This window comes from Mustela nivalis (genome assembly GCF_964662115.1).
Source record: "Mustela nivalis genome assembly, chromosome: 9".
Taxonomy (NCBI): domain Eukaryota; kingdom Metazoa; phylum Chordata; class Mammalia; order Carnivora; family Mustelidae; genus Mustela; species Mustela nivalis.
The window spans coordinates 99,514,278-99,536,238 of NC_139028.1; the positions used below are offsets into that span (position 1 = coordinate 99,514,278).

The following is a 21,961-nucleotide window of genomic DNA, read 5'->3' on the forward strand; positions in this document are numbered from 1 at the left end:
GGCATGCAGATTTTCTCTGACCCAAAGCATTGGAACAAATACATTTAGACTCAGAAATTTCACTGACTTAAATTCTGCTGGTCTGTTGGGTCCTTTCAAATGGCCAGTAAAACCCCACTTTGCTTACGTTAAGGATGAACAAGCCTGTGTGGCCCTTGAAATGTTTTCCCTATAGTCTTTTCTGTTAACTTATCTATATAATAAATTTAGAGCTTTCTGTACTGTCGGCTAAGATGTACCTTACCATTAAACCATAAATACACTTCAGCTCTCTTTACCCCCCCCAGGTAAACATTAATCTGAACAGAAGACAATCTGAGAGGGGGAAAAAAAAAGAATCACAACAAAGTAACCATCACCTGTTTCTATAAGTCAACAGTATTGTAGCCAGGTGGAAAAAGCCATGAGTTTTCTAAAACCTAGAGCACAAAGCCTGATAATAACAAAATTAGGACTGGTGGTATACTCCTAACTCTAATCTGGTAACTCTCCCATAGAATCATTACTTTTTATCAGAAGAGAGGGAAACTTTGCAGAGAAAGCAACAGTGAGACATTAAGGAATGAGTATCATGGAAAGAGAAGAGGTGCGAGTACTCCCATCTCCTAAGAAAATCTTATAACTTTACTCCATTTATTTATTTATTTATTTATTTATTATTTGTTATTTTCTATAAACATATATTTTTATCCCCAGGGGTACAGGTCTGTGAATCGCCAGATTTACACACTTCACAGCACTCACCAAAGCACATACCCTCCCCAGTGTCCATAACCCCACCCCCCTTCTCCAAACCCCCTTATTTATTTATTTTTTAATTTAAATTCAAGTCAATTAATGTAAGTGTAGTTGTGGTTTCAGGAGTAGAATTTAGTGACCCATCATTTACATGTAACACCCAGTGCTCATCCCAACAAATGCCTTCTTTATACCCATCACCTATTTAACCCATTCCCCACCCACCTCTCCTCCAGCACCCCTCTGTATGGCCTCCCTCTGTTTTTATCTTTTTTTCTTTTTTTAAGATTTTATTTATTTATTTATTTGAGAGAGAGAGAGAGAAAGAGAGTATGAGAGGGGAGAGGGTCAGAGGGAGAAGCAGACTCCCCACTGAGCAGGCATCCCGATGTGGGATTTGATCCTGGAACTCCAGGATCATGACCCAAGCCGAAGGCAATTGTCCAACCAACTGAGCCACCCAGGCGCCCCCTCTGTTTTTATCTTATTTTTCTTTCCCTTCTCCTGTGTTCCATCTGTTTTGTTTCTTAAATTCCACGTATGAGTGAAATCATGATTGTTCTTTGTCTGACTTATTTCACTTAGCACAATACACTTCTGTTCCATCCCCATTGTTACAAATGGCCAGCTTTCATTCTTTTTGATGGCTGAGTAATATTCTAATTTATATGTATGTATAAACATGCACACCCACAAACACACGCCACATTTTTTTTATCCATTCATTGGTCAGTGGATGTTTGGGCTCTTTCTATAATTTTAACCACTACTAATTTCAAACCTTAAAACTAATAATTTCAAACAGTGAATTCATTTATCAAAATGTGATTTTTTTGAGAAATAATTTATATATATCATCATATCACTTTAAAGTATATATGATTAACATACATATATGATGAAATTATTACTACCACAAATAGATTCAGCCAACATCCATTTTATCATATATAGATACAATAAAATTTCTTTCTTTAATAACATTATCGTATATTAATGAGTCTAGTTAGAAACCTCAAGCATTTTTGATCCAAAGGACTTTACCGCTAATTCCCTGCATTTATCTGGCACAGTGGACTTAAGTTTCATATCGTGATGGTTTTTATTAATGTTTAACTGTAGAAAGAACAGTTTGATCAAATTTTACTGATATATAAAAATCAGAGTGGGCTGCCTTAGTGTCTTAGTCTGACTCTTGGTTTCAGCTCAGGTCATAATCTCAGTCCTGGGATTGAGCCCCATTTTCGGCTCTGCACCAGCATAGAGTCTGTTTCAGATTCTCTCCCCCAATCCGTCCCACTGACTCTCTCTCTAATAGATACATGAAATCTTTTTTAAAAATCAAAGTTAAAGCTGATAAGAAATGTTGGGTAAAAAACTAATAATAAATATGTTTAGAAATCTATCTAAGTTTCGAGAATATCATGAGGTTAGATTATTTCAGTTACTTTAACATTTAAAATTAGCAAACATTTGCATTACCATATACTAATAACTTAGTATTTAAGTCTTGTGGGTTTTTCCTTTATTGGTAACTTACAGATATTTGAGAAGAAGAAAAATATTAAGCACGCCTTTAGCTTTCTAGTTTTGTTCTAATTTTGAACCACTTAAAAATCTGCAAAAGCAAATATAGTTTGCACCATTCTTTTTCCCTTAAGGCACCTCAGTGACTGCATCTGTGCAAAAGAAATATTTAAGACTTCGTTTTATTACAGTTGATATATTTTATCCTGGAATTCTAAATGATCATCATTTAGAAAAAAGTTAGCTAGGGATGCCTGGGTGGCTTATTTGGTTAAGCATCTGCCTTTGGCTTAGGTCATGATCCCAGGGTCCTGGGGTCCAGCCCCATGTCAGGCTTCTTCCTCAGCGAGTGGGGGTCTGCTTCTCCCTCTCCCTTTGTCCCCCACCCCATACTGGAGCTCATGTGCTCTCTTTCTTTCTCTCTCTCTCAAATGAATAAAACAAAACCAAAAAAAAAAACTTAGCTACAGTTTCTGAAGTGATACATACAAAATGACATTAATGAAGTGTAATAGATATAATTTATAAACAAAATCATCTGTTTATTTTTTCTCTTGCAACTTTTTTTAGGTGAACAAGGATAGATAAGAACTTACTCTCTCCTAAACTTTAAGATGTCTCCATGCTTCTTACCCTCACCACCATTCTCCGTACCACCAGATATATTAGAAATCTTGTCTTCATTTTGTCTTTTTAGGATCTCTTCCACATTCCTCCTTCTTATAAAAGCACAGTAACATTATCTTGGAAACCTGTACAGAAGGTTGAAATTGGGTAAGATATATTTAAAAGAATTATAAGTGTTCTAATAGTTATGATTTATAAATATGAAAATCTGAATTCAGATGTTATATTTACTATACAGAAGGGTATCTTACCAGTTAAATAGTCTTAATAAGATGTTAAAATATGAGTATTAGAAGCATGACTTAAAATACAAAGTCTAATTGCAGTATATATCAAATAAACAGGTACAGTACAACCCTGGAATTTTCAGGGTTGTCTGTACTTCTGTGGCATAGACTTTTGACAAATTTTACAAACTAAGTCATTTGCCCTTAAAATTTTGTAGCCACATATTCCAGATTATTTTCAAGCCTTGTAAATCCCCTCTGGCATTGTGTGGATTACTAAGGCACAGTTAATTTGATGACCTCAGAATGTTATTTCCTTTTTTCTGATATAACTATCATCTTTGGGATGTCTTTTGTAACTGATAGGCTAAATTACAATGGTTTTAATGGCCTCTGGTAATAGAATTTTTTTATTGCCATTCTTCTTACCATTACAGGCAGAAGAGAGCCAATGAAGATACAACTTCTGGTTCACCACCCAAGAAATCTTCAGCTGGACCAAAAAGGGATGCCAGGCAGATATATAATCCTCCTAGTGGGAAATATAGCAGCAATTTGAGCAACTTTAATTATGGTGAGCGTTTCCGTTTGGGTACAAGCAATATGAGAAATTAGGAAGAAATTGTGTAACAGTTGATTTTAATTATTAATTATATATAGTCACATATATAATATGTGACTTTTTCCACTGACTTCTGAGGTAGCTTGGGAAATGAGAGCTATTGGGGAAACAAGTTACCCCATTTCTTTCTAACCCTTCCTTATGGGCTCACTAAATAGAGCATGCAGTACTTAGAAAAGAACTTGGAAAAGATAATATGCATCTTGTATTCAGAGGAAGGAACAAAACGAAGGAAGTTGGCATGAACCATCCATTCCTGGTTTTCCCTGTTGTAACTTCAAGGCAAGACATTCTGTGCATTCTCCCTCAGGAGTAGTTACAGCTTCTGGCAGATGTGAGGAGATCAGTAATCTTCTTGGATCTTTTCTGCCTCCTGCTTGTCTTCCATCTTAACTATTTGAAAAGTCCTAGAAGTGGAGTCAGATGTTTAAAGTATCATCTGGCAAGGAAGGTGTGTCCTGTCACAGTCTGTCTCCACTGCCCAGAGTGCAGTCTCCCTGTCAGTGTTAGCCATTGGTGCCAGGAGAGCTTCCCACTAGTCCGTTGTCTCCCAGTGCTGTGAAGAAGTGAAATTTATTTCATTTGACTTAGAGCCTGATGGATTCTTTCAAAGAAGAAAGGATGAAATATCACTGAATGAGCTCCTTAATCAAAGCTTAGGGGAGTCTGGGTGGCTCAGTTGTTAAGTGCTGCCTTTGGCTCAGGTCATGATCCCAGGGTGGTGGGATTGAGCCCCAAGTCAGGCTCCCTGCCCAGAGGGAAGCCTGCTTCTCCCTCTCCCTCTACCCCTGCTTGTGTTCCCTCTCTCACTGTCTCTCTCTCTGTCAAATAAATAAGATCTTTAAAAAGAAGAAAAAGACAAACAGTAATATTTGCAACTGAAAATGCTTATTATGACTGGTCTTATTTACTCGTCTGAACTAATTCTTCAGTAATTATTCTTAAAACACATTCTGAAACATAGACTGTCTATAATCATTTCCAGGGTGAGGAAATCATAACATTAAAGTCATCCTACAATAGCTAGACACCTTTAGTATCTGAGCAAACATTGTAAAAAAGCAGTTTTTAGGGGCGCCTGGGTGGCTCAGCGGGTTAAGCCGCTGCCTTCGGCTCAGGCCATGATCTCAGGGTCCTGGGATCGAGCCCCGCATCGGGCTCTCTGCTCAGCAGGGAGCCTGCTTCCCCCTCTGTCTCTGCCTGCCTCTCTACCTACTTGTGATCTCTCTCTCTGTCAAATAAAATAAATAAAATCTTTTAAAAAAAAAAAAAAAAAAGCAGTTTTTAGATTGTGAAATGACCCCTCTACTCCAGTCAGGTTTGGAAGCAAATTAGTGTAGGAAAGATCACTGGAGTCATTTCCAGGATGCATATGTAAATATGTAAATATGCATTTCTTAGCCTCTTAAATTTAAATATGCATAGCACTCTTAAAAATTTCAAATAAGGGGAAAAAAACAGTATTTGTGAAAACATTTTGTAAATTGAAAGGATTCTGCCATCTCATTGCAACAAAGATTGTCTTCTGTCACTTGTATGATGTAATGTGTCTATGAGAATTATTGTTAAAATCCAATTATTATCTCAAATACTATCTTCATTTTGCTTAAATGAAAAGTAATTGAAAGCAATGACAATGCAAAGAGAATTGTATTCCTTGTCACTTGGGCAAGTGACTTACTCCTGAGTTTCCAGGAGGATTCTGCCATGTGAACTCACTGGCTGCCTGATGGTGAGAATCAGATGATACAATGCATGTGGAAAAGAGATGTGAAAAATACAAAGCCTTAGTTGTGATTGTTTTTCATGGTCGGTAGAAAATCTGAGTCCCTTATAACTACAGTTGTTTATAGTCCTCAAAGTAACAAAAGCAGAACAAGCTTGCCTGTTAATTGTTTTTTGTGTGTGTCTGATATTACAGCACTTTAATATTCCTAAAGGGGTCAACCTTGTCCTTGGGGTGCTAGTCATAAACAGAATTACAAAGCTAACTAAACTCTGACTCTTTTTATTGGAAAGTGGCAGCAAAATTTCTGCTAGCATTTTACATTTTGGAGTTGAATGTTAACAGGTCATAGGTATTTTCACAGTAGCAGTTTTAAAGAGTTCTTGGCTTTCTTTCACACATTCAGTTGAAAATTCTTGATACTACAGATGGGATTTGGAAGACCTATCTACATCAAGTTTTTCTCCACCTTTTTTGTGTCCTTTCTTTAGGGAACTGACAGTGTGTCCAGAAGAAAGAAGCACGTTGCTTTTTTTTTTCCTGGGATATCAGTGTTGCCTCAAAATTGGAGAGGAGAACGTTTTGTTTTAATGTCACTTAGTAGATAGATTTTCTTAACGACATTTGGCAAAATCATTGTAATTACACTTTTCTTTGTCAGTCAAGCTCATGTTTTATCTTTCCAAAATCGGGTTGGATTTTTTTTAAAGATCATGTATGCTGAGGGATTAGGAAATTGACTCTTTTTGGTTATTAGAGAATCAGGTACAGTCTTATTACAGTGAAAGAAATAGACTGTTCCAGTTTTATAGGCTGGAACTGTTCCAAATAGGCTGGAACTTATTCATCATAGAAGAAGAGCCAGATTTGTTATTGTTTTTTGAATCCAGGCATGCTAATGTAGACTTGTTTTTCCTTATCCAAGTTTATCACTTTACTAACCAAGGTCTTTTATTTGCTTTATATATATGTAGTCAGTTCAGCTTCCTGGTGCATTTTCAGTTGAAGTATTTACAAACACCTGCTCATGTTTGGCTTTCCTTCCTGCATACAGAATTGCCCAGTAATCCAGAAAAACTGAACATGCTGTATGTTGTGACTTGTATCCTTCATCTTTTACCTTTTTAGACTGTTAAAAATAAAGTATAATTTTAACTGGGAGCAGTGGCTTTTCAAGTTAGCAGTGTAAGCTTGAAACCACTGAAAAGATCCGAAAATGCAGACTGGTCCCTCAGGATGGAGCCCTTCAAAGAAAGAAAATTTGGAGATTTCCTGAACTGTAGAAATGACTACATCCATTGCAGAGCAAAAAGAAATAGCCAGTATAGAAAAGATAACCATATCGAACAATATCTTCATACAGTGTATGTAATATACCCATTGATACAGTTGAACAGTTGAGGGGGTGCCTGGGTGGCTGAATCTGTTAAGTGTCTGCCTTCAGCTCGGGTCATGTTCCTAGAGTCCTGGAATGGAGCCTCAAATTGGACTCCATGATCAGCAGGGAGCCTGCTTCTCCCTCTGCCTCTACCCTCCCCTCCAGTCTATGTGTGTGTGTACGTACAGGCACTCTCCACTCTCTCATGAGTAAATAAAATCTTAAAGAAAAGAAAAACAATTGAAAGGGTGTATTTTAGTAGTCACTTAGCTAATAGGTAATAATGATTCCTATGAAGATGTTAATTTGATTTAAAAAAAGATGTTAATTTGTTAAGTGTTGTTAACTGAAAAATGGAAGGTTTCATAATGAGTACAGTAGGGGGGAAATGTGCTGACATCTGCATAGATAAGGCCAAGTCTTAAACAGTCAAAAGTGCAAGAGTTACAGCCTACATAAGAGTTGCTATATTCCCTGTTACAGTCACTGCAAAATTACGGGGAGCATCTTACCCTTAGACCACTTCTGATTTTCTGAATATGTTCAAGGGGTAATAAACATGGTGGTGTCATTTAAAAGGCTTTCAAACGGATCAACTTAGAAAAATGTGCCATAACATGAACAATGACTTCGAATCAGATCCCATTTTATTAAACATAAATATTTGCTAAGTTGGGGAAAGGTCGAGTTAATTTTCTAACTCATGGTTGCTGGGCGCAGGGGTGGGGGGTAAAAACATTACCCAAATAAAGTAATTATATTTCTAGCCATAATGGCAAAAAAAGGGTTGCAATATGGACTTAATAGGAATTTTTCAACCATTCAATATTACGGATCCAAAACAGCAACACCAGGTGATTTTAATTGCCCCTAACAGGATTGTTGCAATGAGGAAGTTTAAAAGTTCAATGAAGAGATTTGATCTCTGGAATTAGAAGTTTGAGGCTCTTATTTATGTATGATGAAAAGTCCAACCTGTCAGATAACGTCAATCAGTTTTCTTCACTGGAAAGACTCTTTAAAGGAATATTTCTCTGGAGCGATAAAAGAGAGTAACCAGTGAATGAATCAAAGACTCATTCTCCTGTATGACACAAGTGACTTGATTTTTCAGCAAAAGATACACTTAATGTACATCAGTAATCTAAGCACTGTGTACATAATCACCTTTTTGGCAGTACTCTGAGCAGCTCATGTAGCTGATAAAGCAGCGAGCAAAGCTGCTGACATTTATACCCACATTTTTGTGAGTCCAGGTGCTTGAAATATTGTGACCAAAACAGATTGCCTATTCACTGCATTTGAAAGGTATGCTTTTCAGTCTAGCGTAATTTTTCAAAATTGATCAGTGATAATTCGAGATATTTTGCATTCACGGCACTAGCTTTTGAAGGCCAGTGACTTTTTGTTAATTCCGTATCAACTATAGAAATTTTTATAGTGTAATTATCTTTAGTAGTGATAGCCATCAAAATAAAGAAGAAATGTACTTATAACATTGTCACCTTGAAATATCTTGTTAGTGGGATACATTTAATTGAGTACCTACTCTGAATATATTTGACATCTTGCCATATGTGCTTTAGTGTATGTGTTGCCCTGGTTTTATGTATAGATTGAGTTTACACACTAACAGAATGCTAGCGCTGCTTTCATAGAGCCTGCTGCTACACACTCAAAGCTACGAGTTACGCTTCTGTGTTTGCTGTACCATGAAGTCCTGAGCAAGACCTAAACCCTTGTTCGCTTTTTCGTAGAGCAGAGAGGAGCCTTCAGGGGAAGTAGAGGTGGCCGAGGTTGGGGAGCACGAGGAAATCGTAGTCGGGGAAGACTCTACTGAGTAAGACATCACATTCTTCAGCATTGTCATGAGCTTAATAATAACTTAAATTCTACTACTCATTGGATTGCCGGGGATGTCCCTTTAAAAGGACTGCTGCCTTCAGCTAAAAACTTAATGTTCTTTATACCTTTGTATGTATGATCTACTTTTGTAACAGACCATGGTTGTGTCCAAGGTAAAAACCACAGTGATATTTTTGGATGCTTTGTCCACAATCTTGACTTGTTTTTGCAATATCATCATTATTCAGACTTCATATTGTGAATCTTTTACTTTTAAACATCTTGGTAATTTGTTATTGAAAGCTACTCAAGTCTAAAATGTAATGAAATTTCAGTCTATTTCTGATAACTGGTAAAGATGAAAGTTGAAAGGTTACTGATTTCCTCTGCCCTCTTTTTTCCTCCCCAATATATGGAGAAGAGTAATGGTCGATCTTAACATTTTATTTTCATTATTTTTAATAAAGCTGCTAGGCATTTCCTACCTAGTGTTGTAAAAGCAGAATACTTACCAGCTTTCTTAAAATGTAGAAATGACATTTTTAGGAGGAAGTAAGTTGCTTTGCACCATTTACTTAACTCTTCTCCATATGTTGTGATATAAACTTTTGACTATGGGATCTTACTATTTGAATAGAAATGTGTATGTATAATATACATGCATACATAAGCATATGTGTGTGTGTGTGTGTATACATGCATGCTGTGAAACTTGACTACACAACATAAATCATTTTTTTAAAAATTCCTGGAACGGGTAGTCTTTGACACGGTGATGAACCTTTTTGAGGCTGAATCCATTAACTTGTTATCTAGGTTTTCCTCCCAGTAGTGAGGGATTTTGAGTCAGTTGCACTTACATGATTATTGTTATTTAAAACTAAAAATAAACCAAGGCTGCGTTTTCAAAGATAAATTTGGAGATCCCTGCTGGAGAAATACAGCCAAAATATTGAATCTGATGTACATATAGGTTTCTACAGGATGAGCTAGATTAATTTAGAATTTGGGGATTTAATAACCAGGGCAACCCAGGAAAAGTGACTTGAAAACATGGTGTACCAATAAGCAAGGGATGCTCTCTTGGTTTGCTTTTGCCACTTTCAAGATTTTAACTTCTCAGGTTATTAATCAAAATTATTGTATAAGTTAGCTAATAGAATCTTTAGGTTACAACAACGGACGGGGGGTTTGTGGAGTGTTTAATGTCATGGGCATTTTTAGTAGCATAGGCCCTTTTGCTCTGCCTTTTGAATGTTTCATATGTTTTTGTTCCACAGTTAATCTTCCCTCACCAAGTTTGCTATTCAAATTCAATGCCTGAATGACATTTTCTAGTAGTTTGACATATTTTTCGAGGAATAGTTTGTGATTCTAATGCAGGTGTCTACATTACTGTTACCTCTACATTGGGGAAAAAGCAAAACCCCTTTGTTAGAATTACTGCACATGTTTATGGGAAAAATATTTTTTAAAAACCAGAATGATACAAGTGAGCAAAAGAAATTGGTCAGCTTGACTATGGAGTGGTGGCAATAATCTCTAAAACATTCCAAAAGAGTATGAGCTGAACCTAAGCTCCCTTGGAATCCGAAAAGACATAGGAACATGGAATTGCCATTTGAAAACTGTGACCAGATAGTCTGGACCTTAGAGGCATCAGTTGGTGGCCTAAAGCCATTTCAAGTACAGCAACTGTATTGGAACTACAGTTATATAAATTTGACATAAATGTAACTTTTCTTCTTTTTCTTTTTTAAAGCATATTTGTAAAAAAAAAAAAAAAAAAAGCTGAGCAGAAGTGACTTTACTTTCTCAAGTTTGATACTGAGTTGACTGTGTTCCTTCCTTTACCACCTCATTGTTCCCCTTACTTTTCCAAAGGCAACAGTGCACATCTTGGGTTACTTTTGCTTCAAAAATTTGAAAGAAAAACTTCATGCCATGATTTTTTTTTTTCCTTTTGCAAGACACCTGTTATCACCTTGTTCAAATGTAAATGTTCCCTTATGCTTTTGAAATAAATTTCCTTTTGTAATTTTGTTTTGTGTCTTGATGTGTTATAATTATGATAACTTAAGATTCCCGGATATCCATTAAACAATATTGGTGGTTTCTATTGTGCCAAACATGAAAATATAAAGATGGGCAAGTTATATTTAATTTTCATTTTTGGAGATTTTTTTTAAGTTAATACACTTCTGAAAAAAATGATTTGGTTATTTTTATTGAAACAAAATATCAGATACATACTTGCCAAATTGTTATGAAATAATTTCCATCTTCAGGTTAATATGTAAAGGAAGTTGGAACTTCTTAATTTGGCTACCAGCCTTTATTAAAAGTCTTCCTGAAGTAGCACCTAGAATGGTTAGGAGTGTTCTAAAGCCAAATTTAAATGGAACGGAATGAGATAACTGCATTCCTGGTGATCACATCCAGGCCTGCAGCTTTAATGCCACCTTGTGCTGAGGACTGTCAAATTTCTATGTCCATCATTTCTTGCCTGGAGTTTCATAACAGCCTTCTAATGGATCTCCCTGCTGTTACACTTGACTCATTTATAGCCTGTTCTAAACAGGACAGCAGAGATCCACTCCTACTTAAAGCTATTCAGTGGCTCATTTCAGAGAATAAATCAGAAACATTGCCCTGGTTTTCCATCCCTGACCTCAGCTGCTATCCTTCCTCTCCGTCACTCTGCCCCAGTCAGCTAGCTTCATGCGGCCTGGGCAAAGACATTCCTGCTGTAGGGATTTTGCACTGGCTGTTCCCTCCAGGCACTCTTTCTCTTATATCTCTTGTCTGACTCCATCTCCATGTCCTTCAAATCTCCAAAGATTATTTTCTCAAGGAAAATTAAATACTGCAAGATGCCAAATACCACTTACCCTATCCCATGTTCCCTAGAGCATTTGCCAACTTCTAACATACTGTATACTTTACTTGTACATTGTTTTGTCTGCTTCTCCCTGACAGAATGTAATCTGGCTAAAATGCCACAAAGGTAAGGATTTTTGTAATTTACTCCTTGATAATTGCAACTAAAACAGTGCTTGGTACATACTAAGTTTTCAATTTAAAAAAGGCAGTGTTTCAGGCTCTGGGAATATAGTGGTGAGCAACAGAGGCAAACTTGGGAGCTCACATTCTACTACACAGGCCTCATAAGCTGATTTCAGAGCTTAGTTTTAAAACACATGCATGCTGATGTGACAGCATAGAAAGAACAGTTAGGAAAAGTCAATTAATTTGAGCTGAGAACTGAATGATGATTTGGAGCCAGCCTAGTGAAGATGTCAGGGAAAAGCATTTGAGATGGAGGCAACAAAACCTGCATAACACTTTTTTTTTTTTTAAGATTTTATTTATTTGCCAGAGAGAGATCACAAGAGGCAGAACACCAGAGAGAGAGGGGGAAGCAGGCTCCCTGCTAAGCAGAGAGCCCAATGTGGGGCTCAATCCCAGGACCCTGAGGCCAATGACCTGAACAAAGGCAGAGGTTTAACCCACTGAGCCACCCAGGTGCCCCAACACTTGGCTTTAAGAGCACCAGGCTGCGCTAAGACAAAACAAAAATGGTGGGGGGGGGCACTATCCCCAAACTTGTAGATTCCTAGTTTCAACCCCTGCGCTCCTGAATTCCTCATCTATGAGGAATTACTTTCAATAACTCAGAGGGCACTGCACTCTCTGACAGAGGCATGTTTCCTCTGCCCAGAAAATCATTACCCCCTATTCACCCCCCATTCATCCAGCTAACTTAGGATTCATCCTTCAGGTCATACTAGATTTCACTCTCCCTGGGAAGCCTTTCCTCCCAAGTTGGGTACAGGACCAACCACGTGTGTGCTCCCTTAGCACATGATCAATTTCCCACGTTAGAAACCATAGAAAGAAAACTCAAAGCAGTTCTGGGCAGGTAGAAAACAGCGAATGACTCAAGTCTAACAAGTGTGATGGAAACTAAAATTTAGACTAATGAAACCTAATTTGTCAAAAACCTAAGAAATCGTAAATTCATTCCTAAAAGCTGGCCATTTACTCCCTAAAACTAATGCAATCACAAATAAGAAAATCCCATTAAAATTCTGGTCATAAAGAATTGATATTATAAACAAGATCTGAGATAAGGCCTTAGACAGATGAAAAACCACATACAGTTCCAGTTGGTATTTCTCAAGAAATACTTAAGGTGATGAGGTTAAAAAGCACAAACTAAAAAGATTTGAATAGAATGAACTAGATTCATCATAAAATGAGGATCCTGATACCTGAGTGTATGTGGGAGTAAAAACTGGGGATAGGAGCAGGTATGACCATTAGCTTCTTACAGAATGAACAGTCATAATAAAATTACTCCCCAAATAAAACTGTCCTCCCCAAATACAGTAACAGCTGCAAGACTTTCAATAAGTTAATGTCTGGTAAGTCTGTATCAGGAAAATTCTTTTGAGGCTGACCATCATGCTACCCTCAGAGCAGCCCTAGTATCACTGTGAACTGGAATCTTGGGCTGACTGGACATTCGGTCTCACCCGTAGTAGTCCTCATGCTTCAAACTGCTTGATTTATTTGGCAAACTATTTCTAAATGAAATCACTATATTTAGGTATCCTCTGTCTCCTCTTTGAAAATCCTACCCACTCTGCATATAGCTGTTGGGGAGATATACCTCTACAACCCTTCCAGCCAGAACTAGCCTCCTTTCTTACCCACCTTATCAACATCTATCAATTCAAAATCCCTCTAAAGGAATGAACTATATGCAGAGTAGGCTGCCAGTTATTTCTTCCCTTCCCATTTAAACATGGCTGCTTCACTTAAGATGATGAATCTATTTCCTTTTCCCTTTGAATCTGAGCTATCTTTATTCCCTTCTTTGACCAGTAGATTGCAGAAGTGACACTGCCAGTTCTGGGGCTGGCCCTCAAGAAGCCTGGCAGCTTCTACCATGTAAGAAGCCTCTATAACTGCCCTGAGAGATAGCACAGCTACCCCTGGTCATTTCAGCCACTCCAGCAAATGTACTAGATGTGTGTGGAGACATTTCACGACATTCCGGGACCAGCTGAGGTCTCAGCTGAATGCAGCCCTATGAGTGACCCAAGCCAACAGCAGGAGAACCACCCAGCTGAATCCAGCCAATAAACTATGAAATATAATAAACTATGTTTTAAAATTAAACATTTAAATCACTAAAATTTAAGTTGGTTTACCATGAAGCAAAAGATAATTAACAGAATTTAAAACAGAATGTTAACTCTCTCAGATACATTTATATCTTATATTTTCTCTAAGGAATAAACAGTATGGAGATTTTCTGCAACTTTCAGATAAAATGGCTCAAAGGAGGAAACAATCCAGAAAGTCCGTTTGATCATTGTCCAATTCCTAGCTTCAAAAATTCTATACTTTATAGAGATAGTAAGTAAAAGTCAAACTAACCAAGCTTTCTGGAAGATAAAAGTATATTTGTATAGGAAATGCTTCCTGCCATCAGACGCTAACAGTGTATAACTAATTGAAAAAAAGAATTACTCGGGCATCTGGGTAGCTCAGTGGGTTAAGGCTCTGCCTTCGGCTCAGGTCATAATCTCAGGGTCCTGAGATCAAGTCCCGCAATGGGCTCTCCACTCAGCAGCGAGCCTGCTTCCCCCTCTCTCTGCCTGCCTCTCTGCCTACTTGTGATCTCTCTCTGTCAAATAAATAAATAAACTCTTAAAAAAAAAAAAAAAGAAAAAAAGAATTACTCAATAACATAAGGTACTACCAGAACTACCTACCAAAATACAGGCCAAATCTCTGATGAACAAAGAAGAAAATCCTCAACAAAACATTAGCAAGCTGCATTCAATAATATATTAAAAGGATCATTCACCAAATCAAATGGGATTTATTCCAGGGATGTGAGGATGGTTCAATATTTGCAAACCAATCAATGGGATATTCCACACTGACAGAACAAAGGATAAATAAACATCATATGATCATCTCAATAAAAACAGAAAAATTTGACAAAATTTGATATCTGTTCATGATAAAAACTCTCACAATCACCAAAGTGGGTTTAAAGGTGAAATATACCTCAACATAATAAAGGCCATATTATGAAAAACCCATAGTTAACATCATACTCAATGGTGAAAAATCAAGAGTGTTTCCTATAGGGGCACCTGGGTGGCTCAGTGGGTTAAAGCCTTTGCCTTTAGCTGGGGTCATGATCCTGGAGTCCTGGGATGGAGCCCCGCATCAGGCTATCTGCTCTGCTTCCCTTTCTCTCTCTCTGCCTGCCTCTCTATCTGCCCGTGATCTCTGCCTGTCAAATAAACAAATAAAATCTTAAAAAAAAAAAAAAATTCTCTGCCCTTAAAAAAAATTTGTTTCCTCTTTAGATCAGAAACAAGACAAGAATATCCACTCTTAACACTTTTATTCAACATAGTACTGAAAGTCCTAGTCACAGCAATCAGACAAGGAAAAGAAATGACATCCAAATCAAAAAGGAACAAGTTAGGGCGCCTGGGTGGCTCAGTGGGCTCAGTGGGTTAAAGCCTCTGCTTTCGGCTCAGGTCATGATCCCAGGGTCCTGGGATCGAGCCCCGCATCAGGCTCTCTGCTCAGCAGGCAGCCTGCTTCCTCCTCTCTCTCAGCCTGCCTCTCTGCCTACTTGTGATCTCTGTTAAATAAATAAAATCTTAAAAAAAAAAAAAAAGGAACAAGTTAAATTGTCCCCTATTTGCAGATGACACGATGCTATCCATAGAAAACCCTGAAGACTTCACAAAAAAACTATTATAAGTAAAAAATTCAGTGAAGTTGCAGGATACATAGAAATCATGTTTCTATATGCTAATAATGAAGTAGCAGAAAGAGAAATTTAAAAAACAATTCCATTGATAATTACTCCAAAAAAGAATAAAATACCTAACAATAAGGGCACCTGGGTGGCTCAGTCAGTTAAGCGTCTGCCTTTGGCTCAGGTCATAATCCCAGGGTCCTGAGATCAAGTCCTGTTGGGCTTCCTGCTAAGCGGGAGCCTGCTTCTCCCTCTGCCTCCCAGTTGTGCTTCCTCTTACTCTAGTGCACGCTCTCTCTCTCTCTCAAATAAATAGATATATCTTTTTAAAAAATACCTAAGAATAAACTTAATCAAGGAAGTGAAAGACCTATACTCTGAAAACTATGAAACACTGATGAAAGAAATTTAAAGTGATATAAACAGATAGACATTCCATGCTCATGGACCGGAAGAACAAATACTATTAAAATGTCTATACTACCCAAGGTAATCTACATAGTCAATGCAATCCCTATCAAACACCAACAATCTCTTTTACAGAACTAAAATAATACTAAAATTTGTACAGAACCATAAAAGATCTCAAAAAGCCAAAGCAATCTTAAGTAAAAACAAAGTTGGGGCGACTGGGTGGCTCTCTGCCTACTTGTGATGTCTGTCTGTCAAATAAATAAAATCTTAAAAAAAAAAAAAAGAACAAAGTTGGAGGTGTCACAATCCCAAATTTAAAGATTTAGTACAAAGCTGTAGTAATTGAAACAGTATGATACTGGCACAAAAACAGACACATAGGCCAACAGAACAGAATACAGAGCCCAGAAATAAACCCATGATTATCTAGTCAATAATCTGCAACAGAGAGGCAAGAATATACAATGGGGAAAAGATAGTCTCTTCAATAACTGGTTCTGGGGAAAACAGACAGCTATAGGCAAAAGACTGAAACAGGACCATTTTCTTACACCATACACAGAAACAAACTCAGACTGGATGAAACGCCTAAATGTGAGACCTGAAACTATAAAATTTCTAGAAGAAAATATAGGCAGTAATATCTTGGACACTGCCCTTAGCAACATTTTTCTAGATATGTATGTCTCCTAAAGCAAGGAAAATAAAGGAAAAATAAAGTATTGGGACTATACCAAAACAAAACAAAAACAAAAACAAAATTTTAAAAACCTTTTGTACAGCCAGGGAAACCATCAACAAAAGGGCAGCCTACTGAATGAGAGAAGATATTTGCAAATGCAAATCTGCTAATGCATTAATGCCCAAAATCTATAAATAACTTAAAACCAAAAAATAAACAATAAATAATCTGATTTTAAAATGGGCAGAGGAGGATGCCTGGGTGGCTCAGTCAGTTGAGTCCAACTCTTGGTTTCCGCTCAGGTCAGAATCTCAGGGTTGTGGGATGCACTGAGCTCTGCTCTCAACAGAGTCGGCTTCACCTCTCCTTCTCCCTCTACTCCTCTCCCCTCCACTTGCACGCACACTCTCTCTCAAATAAATAAACAAATAAATCCTTTTTTTAAAAAAGTGGGCAGAGGACCTGAATAGACATTTAAAAACAAACAAACAGGGATGCCTGGGTGGCTCAGTTGGTTAAGCAGCTGCCTTCGGCTCAGGTCATGATCCCAGCGTCCTGGGATCAAGTCCCACATCCTGCTCCTTGCTCCGCAGGGAGCCTGCTGCTTCCTCTGACTCTGCCTTCCACTCTGTCTGCCTGTGCTTGGTTGCTCTCTCGCTTGCTATCTCTCTGACAAATAAATAAAATCTTAAAAAAAAAAAAAAATTGGGACGCCTGGGTGGCTCAGTCAGTTGAGTATCTACCTTTGGCTCAGGTCATGATCCCAGAGTCCTGGGATCAAGTCTCCTGGAATCAAGTCCCCTTGCTCAGCGGGGAGCCTGCTTCTCCCTCTGTCTGCTGCTCCTCCTGCTTGTGCACTCTCTCTCTCTCTAACAACAATAACAAAAAAGACATGCTGATGACCAAAAGACATAAAAAGATGCTCAACATCACTAATCAGCAGGCAAGTTCAAATCAAAACCACGATGAGGAGGCACCTGGGTGGCTCAGTGGGTTAAAGCCTCTGCCTTCGGCTCATGTCATGGTCTCAGGGTCCTGGGATGGAGCCCGCTTCCTCCTCTCTCTCTGCCTGCCTCTCTAACTAATTGTGATCTCTGTCTATCAAATAAATAAATAAAAAATCTTTAAAACAAAACCACGATGAGAATCACCTTACACCTGTTGGAAGACTAGAATCAAAAACACAGGTAACAAGTGTTGACAAGGATACAGAGCAAAAGGAACACTTATGCACTGTTGGTAGGGATGTAAACTGGTGCAGCCATGCAGGGAGGTTCCTCATAAAATCAAAAATAGAAATATCACACAATCCAGTCATTCCACTATTGGGGAATTACCCAAAGAAAATAAAAACATTAATTTGAAAATATAGATTGCACTGTCATGTCTCTTGCAGTATCATTTACAGGAGCCAAGATATGGAAACAACCCAAATGTGCACTGACAGATTACAAATCAACCAAATTAGTTGATTTTGGGTTAATCAAGAGAGATTATTCAGACAGACCTTATCTAACCACATGAGCCCTTTAAATCTGGGTCGAGCCATCAGAAATGGAGGAAGTCAGAAACTGAGGCAGTGGAGATTTTCCCCATTTTTCCCTTGAAGGAATATTGCCATGTTGAGAAGGCCATGGTAGCAGGGAATGGTGGGGGGAGTCAAGAATGGCCATAGTCAGCAGCCAGCAAGAAAAGTGACTACAATGGCAAAGGGCTGAATTCTGCCAAGAATTTGAAAGAGGCCCCCAAACCCTGGAGAAAGCAAGCAGCCTTCTATCACCCATGTGAGACACTGAGAACACAGCCATGCCACGTCAGACTCTTGACCCATGAAAACAGTGAGACTGCAGGTATGTGTTAAGCTGCTAAATTTATGGTAATTTATTACACAACAACAAAAAACTAATACAGGATCTCCAAGGACATGGATTATCATCTAGAGAAAGCAGAGGCCTGTGGTACATTAAAGCTACAGAAGCTATGATTCTGCCCTTTTATAGGTTAACTTATGAGTGTGAAAGAAATTGCTGATAGCCAAAATAGGTGATGTTGGGGCTGCTCTCAAATTCCTCACCATCCTTCAGCCATGCTCAGGCTCTAGAGTCAGGTAGATCGGAGTCCAAATCTGAGGTCTGCCACTTATTAGCTATATGATCTTGGCCAAATTACTTAACTAGCCTATGCCCGGTACGTCAGCAGAGATGACTATGTGAATACTAGTGCCAGTATGTATTAAAACACTTAACAAATGTTAGACGATGATGACTGCCATTACTTAGCAACCTTTATACACTGGTAAGAGGATTGATGTCTACGCCTTAAAATAAAATGCTGAGAACAGGGAGACTCATTTTCCACTTTTTCATTTCAAAATTGTCTGTGTTTAAACTTTTCGGTATGACATACAAGAAACCCTTACAACCTGACAGTTTTCACGTTTTTTTGGTTTTTTTAAGATTTTATTTATTTGACAGACAGAGATTACAAGTAGGCAGAGAGGCAGGCAGAGAGAGGAGGAAGCAGGCTCCCTGCCGAGCAGAGAGAGCCTGACGCGGAGCTCGATCCCAGGACACTGGGATCATGACCTGAGCCGAAGGCAGAGGCTTTAACCCACTGAACCACCCAGGTGCCCCAGTTTTCACGTTTTTTTCATGTATTGCTTATTCTACTTGAATCAGCACTTTTGCTTGAAGCCTTTCACCTGGTCGGTTGCTCTCTCTTCTCTACACATGTGCCGTTATACACCTCCATTATCCTGTATTTCAATTGTTAACCTGCCAATATTCCACTGAATTGCACATTGCTCAGTGGTCAGATTTCCATACCTGCTGTCTAGCAGAGTACTAGGCAAAAAAGTGGGTAGGTCATACATTTTTAGCGAGATGAATGTTCATTACTTCAATCCTCTAAGAAAAGCAACTTTCAAATGGAACTAAAAACCAGTGCTGTGGTCGTTGCTCCCAGAGTAGGAAGAGATGTTTAAACACTTGGCAATTATTTTTGTTTTCTGACAATATGCCAGCGTAGGAAGGCGGTCAGGCAAAATTCTCATCCTCCTCTTCCCAAAGAGAAAACCAAAAGCATAATGAACCTAAACACAAAATGACACACAAAGCCAGAAGGCAGCCGTGAAATACCTAAAACATTATCTTACTAGAAGCCGGGACTAGCCTGGCTAGTCTACCTACATGTTGGTTCACTAGAGAAAAGAGTTCTTAACGTACATACCTGGGACTCTTGCTGAAAGTCAGAATCTGGTGGGGTCGGGTAAAAGAGCCAAGAAGGTGCATTTCTAATAAACTGCCAGGTGATGCCAATGCTATGGGTCTCCTGATCTAGACCTCCAGCCTAGACCTGTGCTGCCCTGTAGGTAGCCACTAGGCACATGCAGCTCTTAAGCCCTGAAATCCAGCCAGTCTGAAATTTTTTTTTTTTTAATTTTTAAAATATTTTATGTATTTATTTGCAGAGGGCGAGAGAGGGAACACAAGCAGGGGGAGTGGGAGAGGAAGAAGCAGGCCTCCCGCCAAGCAGAGAGCCTGATGCGGGGGCTTAACCCCAGGACTCTGGGATCATGACCCCGGGGAAAGGCAGACCCTTAACGACTGAGCCACCCAGACGCATCCCTAGCCAGTCTCCACGTAGACGAGCTGGAAGCCTAAAAGACTTAGTACTAAAAATAAAATAGCTCAGTCATTTGTACAGATTTTATATTGAACTAATACTGTGTTGAATACAATGGGTTAAATCAAACGCGTTATTTCGCTCTTTTAAAACACTTCTCCGTGGCTCGAGCCTCCCATCCTTCTACCGGACAGCGCGGCGCTAGACGGACAATGCGCCCAACTCTGAAGCCTCCACTACTGCGAGGCTTTACGAACAAAAGAGAATCCATCTCTTCCCTTACGTCTCTCGAAAGCATACCTTTTATTTCAAAACCATATGACACAACCAGAAATAAAAATGAAATAAAATGAAAACCAAGGTTTTATTAAATCCATATCTATGTAAATATATACACAGAGTCCTCTCATTCCCGCTCAGGCTCCACCTAGAACACTCCTTGGATCTCCCTCTGGTTCCCACGCCACGAGATCGAACTGCCTACAGGAAAACAGTAACAAAAAAAGCTGTCTCCGACCTGAAGCCAAGCCCGGCTGTCCGCGCCGCCCAAACCGAGGCTCAGAAAGCCGGTCGTCAGCGGGCAGCGCCTCCGGGGCTCCACCTCCTCCAGCGCCGACCTCCCCAAGATGGCGGACGGCGGGGGCCGGCTTCCGCTTCCGGTGTGAGCAGTAGGGCCGGGGGGACAAGATGGCGGCGGCAGTAGGGGTCCGCGGCCGGTGCGAGCTGCCGCCTTGCTCCGGCCCAGGCTGGCTCCTTAGCCTTTCCGCCTTGCTGAGTGTGGCGGCTCGAGGGGCCTTCGCCACCACGCACTGGGTCGTCACGGAGGACGGGAAGATCCAGCAGCAGGTAGCGGCCAGGGCGTCCCTCTCCGCCCGCGCCCGCCCTCACCCCGGGGGATTCCCAGGTCCGGCCCCTGGCTGTTTGGTGCCGCGTGGTCCCGCCCCCAGGCTACCTTCCCACGGTCCCGGCGCTGCGGCCGGAGCGACCCCAGTACTCAGAGCTGGCGTCGCTCCCTCCCCATTTGTCCTCTGGCCCTCGCCTCAGCCTCCAGCAAGTTCTCAGCCTTCCACCCCTGAGGCAGCGTGCCGCGTGGGAAGTGTCGCCCGGCCGTGGGGGCGGGGGCGGGGGTCGGGCTCTGGGGACATTTTGTTGTGCTTGGGCTTTAGAAACCGCAGATTCATTATCCTTGCCTCCGTTCCTCTCGGGCCCACCACGCGTCACCAGCCCTCCCCGAAGAAGTAGAAAGCAGGTGGCAATGCCGTGGTGTGCGCGAGTCCCACGGCGGTGACAGCTTCGGCACCCCTAGGCAGTGGGTCATCTAATGCTTCTTGCCCAGTCTCCTCTTCTGTGTGCTGGAATTCGTATCGGGGTTTGGTGATTTCAGCTTGTACCGTTACCCAGGTCAACAGGGGCTCTTCAGAGGCAACACACACTTTCCTTCTTAAGGAACGCTTGAAGATGCCTCTGGTGGCGTTGCCTGCATCTTCTAGCTGTAACTGCCCTCGTTTCCCAGGGTACTTTGCATTGTTTCTTTACCTAGTTCCTGTGACCCGGCCCCGCAAGGAGGATACGCGATTTCCTGGATTCTCGTATGCCCGAACTAATGGCTCGGAGGAGAGAGCGCTTTCCTTACATAACTTTAGGATTGCCTACATTTTGTGAATGCTGCTGATCCCGAAGCAGTACGAGTGTGTGCTCTGCTGTTGGTAAACTTAATGACTTCCAACCCTTGGGAGCAATCCTGAAAAGTCC

General features: G+C 39.9%; 2 protein-coding genes and 1 long non-coding RNA gene across 9 annotated transcripts in view; 2 read left to right on the plus strand and 1 right to left on the minus strand.

The window, feature by feature from the left end:
- API5 (apoptosis inhibitor 5) overlaps nucleotides 1-10,732 on the plus strand; it is a 28,969-nt gene extending 18,237 nt beyond the window's left edge. The window contains exons 12-14 of one of the 4 annotated variants that reach the window (XR_014298974.1): nucleotides 2,963-3,039; nucleotides 3,557-4,805; nucleotides 5,023-10,732. Coding sequence is in view for 3 of the 4 variants with exons in the window: in XM_082684038.1 (XP_082540164.1) it covers nucleotides 2,963-3,039; nucleotides 3,557-3,693; nucleotides 8,603-8,685 (297 nt within the window). In the remaining variant the exon portion in view is untranslated. The remainder of the gene's footprint in view (nucleotides 1-2,962; nucleotides 3,040-3,556; nucleotides 4,806-5,022) is intronic. The other 3 variants (XM_082684039.1, XM_082684038.1, XM_082684040.1) reach the window with 3 other exon arrangements.
- On the minus strand, nucleotides 2,787-20,820 carry LOC309841166. Of its 2 annotated transcripts, none has more exons than XR_014298994.1 (3): nucleotides 20,727-20,820; nucleotides 3,549-4,335; nucleotides 2,787-3,017 (listed from the first exon to the last, which is right to left on the minus strand). It is a non-coding gene; the product is annotated as an uncharacterized lncRNA (long non-coding RNA). The 2 variants fall into 2 exon arrangements; XR_014298995.1 differs by having other exon boundaries at nucleotides 3,549-4,297; nucleotides 20,727-20,801.
- Nucleotides 20,807-21,961, plus strand: part of TTC17 (tetratricopeptide repeat domain 17) — a 117,632-nt gene continuing 116,477 nt past the window's right edge. For all 3 annotated transcript variants that reach the window (XM_082684023.1, XM_082684024.1, XM_082684025.1), the window contains exon 1: nucleotides 20,807-21,055. In XM_082684023.1, coding sequence (XP_082540149.1) covers nucleotides 20,897-21,055 — 159 coding nt within the window. In that variant the 5' untranslated portion in view covers nucleotides 20,807-20,896. The remainder of the gene's footprint in view (nucleotides 21,056-21,961) is intronic.